This window comes from Nannobrachium achirus (assembly GCF_963921795.1).
Source record: "Nannobrachium achirus genome assembly, chromosome: 3".
Classification (NCBI taxonomy): domain Eukaryota; kingdom Metazoa; phylum Chordata; class Actinopteri; order Myctophiformes; family Myctophidae; genus Nannobrachium; species Nannobrachium achirus.
This window is the reverse complement of record NC_137812.1, coordinates 37,950,970-37,961,985: the sequence shown is the minus strand read 5'-3', so window position 1 is coordinate 37,961,985 and position 11,016 is coordinate 37,950,970. Positions and strand designations below refer to the sequence as shown.

The following is an 11,016-nucleotide window of genomic DNA, read 5'->3' as shown; positions in this document are numbered from 1 at the left end:
ACGGAGAGAGCGAGCGACAGAGAGCAGAGCAGAGCGCACGGAGCGCACAGAGCGGATCTATAGAGTGGAAGACGCACGCATTTAAGCAACACTCAATTGATTCTCCCTCACACTGAATGTGCGCAACAGATCGAAGAGGACGGGGAAATCAAATGTTGGCTTTTTTTCCCAGCAAATGAGTGAAGATCGAGGCTGTATTTAGCTATCTAATGCTTGTTGTAGTCATTTTCCTCGCGCACCAGCAGAGCATGCAATGCAACCGCAGATTGAAGGCGCACGTTTCACAAGTTTGAACGGGGATTTGAACTGATTTGTATTTTTGGTGCTATTCTTTTTTTGGATGGATTTTGGCTGTCACGGTTCCAGAATGGAACAGAGAAACACGAAGGGCATCTCTCTCACCCGAATGTGGAAACTTGTTGTTCTTTTGGCGCTGGCAACGCAACACGTTACCGGCAAGACGCTGAAATACCAGGTTTTCGAGGAGCAGAAGGTCGGCACGGTTATCGCCCGCTTGAGAGAAGACGTGGCCGACGTTTTGGCCAAACTTCCGAGCACGGTGTCGCTGCGCTTCAGAGCCATGCAGCGGGGGAGCTCGTCGTTCCTGACGGTGCGCGAGCAGGACGGAGAGATCAGCATCAGGACCAAAATCGACCGCGAGAAACTCTGCGAGAAGAACCTGAACTGCTCCATCCAGTTCGACGTGCTCACCCTCCCCACGGAGCACCTGCAGCTGTTCCACATCGAGGTGGACGTGCTGGACATCAACGACAACGCGCCCCAGTTCGCCCGCGCCGTCATCCCCATCGAGATCTCCGAGAGCGCGGCCGTGGGCGCGCGCATCCCCCTGGACAGCGCCACGGACCCCGACGTGGGGGAGAACTCCCTGTACACGTACGCCCTGGAGCCCAACAACTTCTTCAAGATCGACATCCAGGCCAGGCCGGACGGGGCCAAATACGCGGAGCTGGTGGTGCTGAGGGAGTTGGACCGCGAGGTGCGCTCCGGGTATGAACTTAAGTATACGGCGTCTGACAGGGGCGTTCCCCAGAGAACGGGTTCTACCCTGCTAAAAATCAGTGTTTCTGACTCGAATGACAACAGCCCTGTTTTTGATAAGCCCTCATATGTCATTAATGTTCCCGAAAATTCACCTGTTGGCACGCTGCTCATTGATTTAAACGCCACTGACGCGGACGAGGGCACCAACGCAAAAATTGTCTACTCTTTCAGCAGCCATGTGTCCCCTAAAATAATGGAGACGTTCAGAATAAATTCCGACAGTGGTCACCTGACCCTGATCAGACGCATGGACTATGAGAGCGTCGCCTCTTACGACATCGACGTGCAAGCGCAGGACATGGGCCCAAACTCCATGCCGGCACACTGCAAGATCCAGGTCAAGGTGGTAGACATAAATGATAATAAACCAGATATCAGCATCAATCTCATGTCTTCCGGGGGGAAAGAGGACGCAGCCTACATATCGGAGGCTTCTCCTCTGGACACTTTCGTGGCTTTGGTGAGGGTGGAGGACGTGGACTCTGGGATGAACGGGGAGGTGGTGTGTAAACTCCACGGCCAGGGCTATTTCAAACTGCAGAAGTCCTACGAAAACAACTACATGATTCTGACCAACGTCTCCCTGGACCGGGAGAAGAGGTCTGAGTTTAGCCTGACGGTGGTGGCAGAGGACAGAGGAACACCCAGTCTCTCCACGGTCAAGCACTTCACCGTGCACGTCACAGACGAGAACGACAACCCTCCGCGCTTCGAGAAGGGCCGCTATGAGATCTTCAAATCAGAGAACAACGCCCCCGGGGCATATTTGACCTCACTAGTGGCCAGCGATCCAGACTTGGATGTCAATGGACAGGTGAGCTATTCCATCTTGGAGAACACGATCCATGGGAGCTCCATCTCCACCTACGTCACCATCGACCCCTCTAACGGAGCCATCTACGCCTTACGCACGTTCGACCGCGAGGACGTCAGCCGGATTTCCTTCGTTGTTCAAGCTAAAGACGCCGGGGTGCCACCACTGCTGAGCAACACCACAGTTGTCCTCAATATCCTCGATGAGAACGACAACCCCCCAGCCATCGTGGTCCCCCAGCTATGGAACTTCACCGCTGACGTGCCCGTGTCGAAGTTCACAGAGGCCGGCCACTTAGTGACAGTGGTCAGGGCGACCGACCGCGACACGGGCGTCAACGCCGAGCTGTTCTGCTCCATCGCCGGTGGCAACGAGGAGGGCTTCTTCCTCATCGACCCACGCAGCTGTGAGATCCACGCCAACGCCAGTCTGGAGAACTTCCCCCGCGAGCACGTGGAGCTGACCGTGGTGGTCCGAGACCAGGGCACCGAGAGCCTGAGTGCCAAGGCGGTCCTGAAGATCACCCTCTACGAGAACATGGAGAACCACGTCCAGGTGATGGACCCGGGGGAGTCCTCCCTGGATGCCTCCCTGATCATCATCATCTCACTGGGGGCCATCTGTGCCATGCTGCTGGTCATCATGGTGGTGTTCGCCGCCCGCTGCAACCGGGAGAAGAAGGACACCCGGCACTCGTACAACTGTCGCGTGGCCGAGTCCACCCACCAGCATCACCCCAAGAAGCCGTCGCGGCAGATCCACAAGGGCGACATCACCCTGGTGCCCACGGTGAACGGGACCCTGCCCATCAGAGCACACCACCGCTCGCCCTCCTCCACGCCCCCCCTGGAGCGGGCACCAATGGGGAGCCGTCAGAGTCACCACAGCCGCCAATCCCTGAACAGCCTGGTGACCATCTCGTCCAATCACATTCCAGAAAGCTTCGCCCTGGAGCTGGCGCACTCCACACCACCGGTCGAGGTGAGCACTCACAGGCAAACACGCACGCACGCACGCACACACACACAGGCACACAGGCACATGCACATGCACATGCACATGCACATGCACATGCACACACACACACAAACACAGACTATGTTCTGTCACTCTCTGTCACTCTGTCCCTCTCTGTTTCTCTCTGTTTCTCTCTCTCTCTCTCTATCTCTCTCCCTCTCTCTCTCTCTCTCTCACACACACACACACACACACAAACACACGCACACGCACGCACGCACACACACACACACACACACACACACACACACACACACACACACACACACACACACACACACACACACACACACCCAGGCACAACTACATTGGCATCTCACAGCTGTCACTGTTTTGTGCAAAACTTGCTCATCTCGATGTCTGACAGTGACTTAATCAATGTAGCCCCGTAGTGCACCCACTGATGCTCATTAATACTGTTTATTATAGATGTGTCTTTGTCTTAACCTTGTTTACATCCTGTCACCATTACCTCCATCATAACCATGACTCACTCCCCAGTCATACATCTCCATAGTCATCTAGACTCACCCCCCCCCCCCCCCCCCCTCCCCAGCTTGTTTTATTGTCATCCATTTTGTCTCATCCATTTACAGCGGCCTCCCCAAGCATCCATTTCATGTTTACTCATCCATTATTTTGTGTTTGTCTCCCCTTTCCTCCCCTCCTTTGTTTCCCATCCGTTTACTCATTCCCCCCTCTTCTGTTCCCACTTCGTTTGCTTTATTTTTTTATTTTTCTTTGTTTGTTTTATTATTTTGGATATAGCAAGTCTCACAGCTTCTGTCCATGCTCCATCAGGGCCAGTACCAGCCCAGACCCAGTTTCCGCGGCAACAAATACTCCCGGAGCTACAGGTAATCCCCCCCCCCCCCCCCCCCAAAGAAAAAGAAAAGAAGATGAAAAAAATCTTACGTTTTTTTATTTGCATCTTTAAATCACTTTTGTGTCATTGTGTATTCCCATTATTTCCAACAACCTGTTGGCTGATGGATTATGTGTAGCCCATGGTTTGACAGTGTGTTAATGTACTTTTTTTCCATTTCCCAGTTGTTATCATGCCAATGTCACTCAGAAGTATGTGGCTCATTCGTCTAAATGTCATCCTCTACTTTGTCTTGGCGTAACATTGAAAAGTCTGATGCACAGCCAAGTCCTCAGTGTTCATTTAAAGCAGTGTTTCTCAAACTTTTACATTTCAAGGTCCTCTCTTAACTCTGACAGTATATAAATGGAACGGGTCCATTTGGTTCCATTTGTACACTGTCAGAGTTACAGACTTGTATGGGTCAATTTAGACCCCCATAAAGGAACATAGAGAGTCCCTGGAATCCACTTTGAGAACCACTGATTTAAAGGTATTGCTTTGTTAAAATAAGTATGAAAGAGCTCTATATTCTGCTAGTCCTCCTTGATATAGAGTGTTTGTTCAGTAACTGGAGTCTCCCCGTCTCTCCAGCTCTTTAGTAAACAGGAATTGCATTTTCAGGTCAGGATGCCAATGTTATCCAATCAGGAGAGAGAACTTGCCAATGTTATCCAATCAGGAGAGAGAACTTGCACAGGCTACAGATTAAACAAGCAGGCATAATTGGAACTGGAACGGTATCGAATTTGAGCCGATAAACTGGTACTCACTCCTGATTGGTTGAAAAATTGCAAACCCCCTGAAAATGTATTTTCTGTTCATTAAAGAGGTGGAGAGAGGGGGGGACCACTGTTACTGAACTTACTCTATAGCAGGGAGTACTAGCAGAATACAGCACTATAACCTTTTAACAAAACACTTTTTTGTTTTAATCAAAAAATATCACATAGCCCAGTGGTTCTCAACCTTTTCCACTTGTGACCCCAAAATAGTCATATTTTAACTGGGGACCCCCCTACCCTGACAAGCACTAAGAGTTGAGGCATTACATTTTGTATAACACCGTTCTATTGTGAAAATATCAGATCTACATTGTGTAAGATCGGCTATTTTCACAATTTCAGCCTAATATTTGACGTTTTGGCCAATGTTTAATTTGTCATTTTAGAGGTATTAAAAAGTCCTTAAATTGTCACTTTAGAAACGTGCAGATACCCTCTATACACTTACGGTAAACTTTATGTTGGTTTGTTTACTGAGAAAACAATGTTGCGCATTAAGCCAATCATCTGGGGACCCCCCCAAATAATTTGAGAACCACTGACATAGCCTACCTTTAACTCAGAGAGTGTACACATATAAGGGTCAATTTGGTTAAATGTGTACAGTCTCAGAGTTACACATGGATAAAGTAACACAGAGGCTTTCACTATGTATGGCATCACTGGACAGTGCATCATAGGAATGTGCCTTCTCGAGATGAGTATCACATAAATCAAATCTTTGTCAGCTTCATCATAATATTCTCTTGATAAAATACCTTAGGTATCCCACTTGATAGATTTATTGATGCCCCTAGTGGCTGCGTGTGATAGATTTATTGGCGTGGGTCTACCTGCATCATGCAGGATTTATGGGTGCAGTTCTCCCTAGACTGACTTGAAACACTCTCAAGTTTTGCATGATGGATTCATGCCCTATTATAGGCTCCTCTAAGGACACATTGCAGTGTTCATGAATCTTATCTTAGCTTTCAGTTTGCCAAACACATGGAATTTGCAAACACAAACCATTTATGCGTTTTCTTATTTGAAAAGCATGAAATGTGAACGGTTTATATCAGGGGTCTTCAGCGTTTTCAGGCCAAGGACCCCTTAGCTGAGAGAGAGATGAAGCAGGGACCCCCACTACATATTGTGTTGCAGATTAAAAATGTTCATAGATTTCTAAAACAGCTTAGACTTTTTGACAGCACTATCATCCTCTTGGAGTAATGTGTATTTTCAGACATTTAACCACTTGAACCATCAAATACTTTAATCTGCTCTTCTTTCCGCTCGACAAACCTCTTTGCCAAAAATAGCCGATCTACAAGCTTACAACGCCTCGTGCTGCGAGGTGTTGTGAGCTTGTAGATCTGCTATTTTTGGCTAATGTTCCACTCAGAACAGGGATGCTAGTGTTCAAGTGGTTAATGTAAAAAACATGATGCTATCACACAAAGATTTGGCGGCCCACCTGTAGCAACTCCAGGGACCCCCTAGGTGTCCTGGACCCCCTGTTGAAGACCCTTGCTTTATATTATGTGTATAGCAGGTTTGTTTACTTTTCCTTTTTTTGTGAGGGATTTAAATTAACTGTATTGTTGCTTCTTAATCTGTCCCTCCCAGGTATGCACTACAGGACATGGACAAGTTCAGCCTGAAAGACAGTGGGCGTGGGGACAGCGAGGCAGGAGACAGTGACTATGACATGGGACGGGAATCCCCCGTGGACAGGCTGCTGCTGGGGGAGGGCTTCTCTGACCTGATGCACCTCGAGATGCACCACCGACTCCACCCAGGTGAGACGTCTGGGACAGATGGACCCGATGCATGCATGACAATGTTGTGCATTAGTAGTTGGCTGCACACAGAAGCAGTTAACCCCATTAAGACCATACTACAAATGTCTTCTAAATCCTTACCGTTTTTTAAATAACGTGTTGCTATATAAGTGGTGCTCATACGTTTTCATGTCAAGAACCCCCGAAATTATATGTATTGGGCCATGGACCCCCCCATCTCAAAATATTTTGTTCCAGGGCCCCCTCAGAAGCAAAGATCTGTGTTAACAGTAATGTTCGCTTTAACAAAATATATATAGATTTACACAAATGTTCATGCTTTAAAAAAAAAAAAAAGCAGATCTAGAAGCTTGCAGCGTGGCACAAAGTGATGCGCTGTCAGTATAAGATAAAGGTTATAAATCTAATATGACAGATACTTTCCCGGTTTTAATGGGTTTTAAACAAACATTCTCACGTCTGACTACCCCTCGCCTTGACCTGCCACCCGGCTGAGAAACCCTGAGTCACACACCTAACCCACTGTGTGTTTCCACTTCGAGTTCTGCCACAGTAAGCTCTGTGCACGTGGGACGAAGACACACACACACACACACACACACACACACACACACACACACACACACACACACACACACACACACACACACACACACACACACACACACACACACACACACACTCCAAGTTAACCCCAGATTAGAAATACAAGCCTTGTAGCTTTCTTACACTTTATAAGCAAGGTTGCATCATTGTGTCGAGTTTCCAGCAACTGTACTATTCTATACCACAGTATCAGTTTTTTTTATTCATACTTAAAAATGCATTAATTTTCAATTCAGGAAAATTCTTGGCATTCTTCTTGGCACGGGCTGGTTGTCAAGTACAATCTATTGAGATATAATTGACAGTTAATGCACTATCATTAGCAAATGAGTTGCAGTTTGTGCTTGCATTGTGACTAAATTGAGTTAAATGCCACTCAACCGCGGCCCACACAGCAGACCACACCCTGTTAGCAGAGAGGAGCCAGCGTTACAGCTCTCCTAAAGCCCCCGCTGCATATTCCAGCTCCCAGGCTTCAGAACCATGGACAGCGTCACCTCCCAGCCCATTATTCCTCTCTACACCTGCCTATTCAGCCACTCCATTCGCCCTGTCTCCATCACAATGGCCATTGTACTCCGCCATTCTTCCACACAGCCCTCATTTCCACACTCGTTATCATGCCGAGAGAGGTTACTGTGTGCATGTCTATTTGCGCAAGTGCATGCGTGTGTGCGTGCGTGCGTGCGCGTATGAGAGAGTGCATGCATGTGTGGGTACGCTATCTGCCTGTAAGATAGAGTCATGTCTGTAAAATCCTCCCTGGAGCAGAGATGACTTGCCTGTCACTCTGTTTTTTTCTCCCTTTCCTTCTTTTTCTTTTCCTTCTGTTTTTTTCCCTCTTCCTCCCCCAGTGAGTGACAGTGGTGTGCTTTCATGTCTGAACTGAGGAAAATTCACAGTAATTGCTTTTAGAATGATGTTATTCTCTCTCTCTCTCTCTCTCTCTCTCTCTCTCTCTCTCTCTCTCTCTCTCTCTCTCTCTCTCTCTCTCCCTTGCCCAAAAGCCTGCCTCTCTAGAAAGCTCCACAGTGTCCTCTCTTTTTCTCCCTCTCCCTCTCTTTCCCTCTGTCACTCCCTCTCACATGCACACACACGCACTCACTCACTCACTCACTCACTCATGCATGCATGCGCGCACGGATTGCACGCACACACATACCAACAGACACACTCTCTTCTCTCTCATCTTTTTTTGGTTTTATTTTCTTTTAATATTCCAAACCCTTTATTGAGATGAAACTAAATGGGAGGGGCGGCAGCGATCAAATGCCCATCCGTCTGTCAGTCTCTCTGTGTCTCGGTCCCTCTCGGTCCTTTCATTTCCTCTATTAGGCCATTTAGACCGGGTATGCATTATTGCGTATTATTATTTAATGCTTTAACTATTGTAGATATGCTACATTTGAATTTTGACCCGATTTTGACCCGATTCTATAAGTGTCTTTTGAATCCTTCTAAGGCTTTTGAAAAAACCTATGTTTCTATGTCAGTGGTTCTCAAACCTTTTCATGTGAAGGACCCCCAAAATGATTTGTATTTGACCAGGGACCCCCATCTCAAAATATTTAGTTCCAGGGACCACCCAGAAGCAAAATTTGAGTTACAAACATTCGCTTTAAAAATACATATATTCAAAGATTTGCACACATTTTCACAACTTTTTCAAAAATAGTAGATCTACAAGCTCACAGCGCGGCACTCGGTGCCGCGCTGTGAGCTTGTATATCTGCTATTTTTCAATAGTTAAAGCATTCAATAATTCTTGGCCTAAATGGCTTAGAGATGGAATGAGTGAAAGACTTAGTGCTTAGTTATTCCCGTCCTCCCTTCCTCACTCCATCTACTGCTCTCTGTGGAAATAGGGAAGAGGGGCATGGAAAAGAATAATGGGCCATGAGGGAGGATTATCCCAGTTACTCCTCAATAGCATTAATTTGCTTAGAAGTCTCTATTTAGATTGGCAAATATCTGTTGTTATTCATGCCCAGATATGATAACGAAACCACAAAAACTAAATCCAGGCCTCAACTGGCTACTCTTAAGATGTGTCGGGTGAGAGAAAGTCGACCAAAATGCTCCCACTTTACTTCTGTTGGTCGCATCACCAATTATGGTGGGCTGACAAATTTAACATTGAGGTTGAACTCTCTTGCTCTTGCTCTTGTTCTCTCTTACATGGGCTAGGTATGGTGCGTAGGATGATGTAGTGAGTAGAAATTAACAAGCTCAAGCTGATGATAATCACATTCCTGCATGTGGCAGTCAATTAAAACCTGCAGGCTCAGTTTTCTTTTTTGTGCAGTTAACATCTGATACTTCAAACAGATTAGAACAAACGATAAGACGTGCGCCGTATGTGTTTTCCTTTACAATATACATGATACTCCTACAAATATGACAGCTGCATCCTAGTAGGTCAACCTCACTATGAGACCGTGCTCTGTCTAGATAAACATTGACTTGCACTGTTGAACTGTACGTACATTATCTATACAAAGATCGTTCTAAGTCGCTCTCTGTCTGCCTACCGTGCCTCTGAGTCTGCATGTCATGTTATTAAAACCAAATAGTCACTGTCGGGAGGATACCTTGCATCTCAGAGTTTCAGAATAGTATGTTCTTTCATAAATTAAAGCCCTACTTTCATCATACAAGAGTGTTGCACAAAGGTAGTGAAAATAGCCGGTCTATGAGCACACATCGCCTCGCGGTGCGAGGCGTTGTGTGCTTGTAGATCGTCTATTTTCACTACTTTAACTCTTTTTTAAAATAGTAATTAAAAAAGGAACGGTTTTGGACACACAAGGTTTCCACCCGACAGCAACAAAATTCTATTTCCTAACCAGCGCAATAAGGTCACTTTAGGCAAAGGGCACATCTGTTCTGGTTGTGTGTGAATAATTAGACCTGTATCTTACTCTAAATACAACTCTGTCTCTGTTTCTCTTCTGCCTTATAGCAATGAGACTGTGCACGGATGAGTGTCGCGTCCTGGGCCACTCTGACCAGTGCTGGATGCCCCCCCTCACCTCCCCCGCCTCGTCCTCAGACTATCGCAACAACATGTACATACCCGGGGAGGAGTCCTCCCAGCAGCCCCCACGGGAGGACGACCAGGACTCCCTGGACTCGGAGCGCCGCAAGAGCTTCTCCACCTTCGGGAAGGAGCCCGGGAGCGAGGAGGGAGGAGTCTCTCCCGGCGTGGGAAACGACGCGTGCGTGGCAGGGGGAGGAGGGGCTGGCTCCCTCCTCACCGAGATGAACAGTGTCTTCCAGCGGCTCCTCCCGCCCAACATGGACTCCTACGCCGAGTGCAGCGAAACAAACGCGCCCGCGTCCTCATCCACCCTCGAGCGAGGAAGCGGTTGCGGGAGCAGCGTTTCGAGTAACCACTCCAACAACAATGTTCCCCAAGACAACAGGAAGGGGCTGTTGCCGGGCGGGAAAGGCCCCGCCTACCCTCCCGGAGTGGCCGCCTGGGCAGCCAACACCCATTATCTAAACCCGGGGAATGGATCTGTGGGGGCGAGTCACGTCGTCTCGTCCTCTTCCCCCGCCGCCCCCCCCACCAATGGACAGCCGCCACACCTAAAATGGCTGCCAGCCATGGAGGAGATCCCGGAGAACTATGAGGAGGACGAGTTTGACGGCGTCTTCCATCAAGGCCACCCGGGGGCCAAGCGCAACGAAGGCCGCCGCGACGTCGGCATGGACGCCAGCGAGCTGGTCAATGAGATCAACAAACTGCTGCAGGACGTCAGACAAAGCTAAAGAGATGGAGAAACTGCTCCTGAGGAGTGTGACATCTAACAGTGTTTGTTCTTTGTGCTCACATGCATACATGAACTTGTTTGAACTTCACATTGTTCATGTGACTCTGTGAACTCCGTGATGACTGCTCCCTGTTTCACTGTAAAGCTTGTATCCCTTCTTTACTGAATGTCCTCTTGTCACTGTGCTGTGTGAAAAGGTGCCAAGACCTGGGACCACAAAGTGAAGTTCAGTGCTGAAGTTCTGATGGAGGGGACATAGAAAGGCATCAAAGTTTCCACTGGAGGAGGACGGCAGTGCTCAGTTTGC

At 48.0% G+C, this 11,016-nt stretch overlaps 1 protein-coding gene across 1 annotated transcript; it reads left to right on the top strand.

The window, feature by feature from the left end:
• Nucleotides 1-367: 367 nt before the first annotated feature.
• On the top strand, nucleotides 368-10,707 carry pcdh18a (protocadherin 18a; the record flags this gene model as incomplete). Its single annotated transcript, XM_080721675.1, has 4 exons — nucleotides 368-2,857; nucleotides 3,662-3,750; nucleotides 6,152-6,324; nucleotides 9,896-10,707. The coding sequence occupies 4 exons, from the start codon at nucleotides 368-370 to the stop codon at nucleotides 10,705-10,707; spliced, it is 3,564 nt and encodes a 1,187-aa protein (XP_080577801.1).
• Nucleotides 10,708-11,016: the final 309 nt, after the last annotated feature.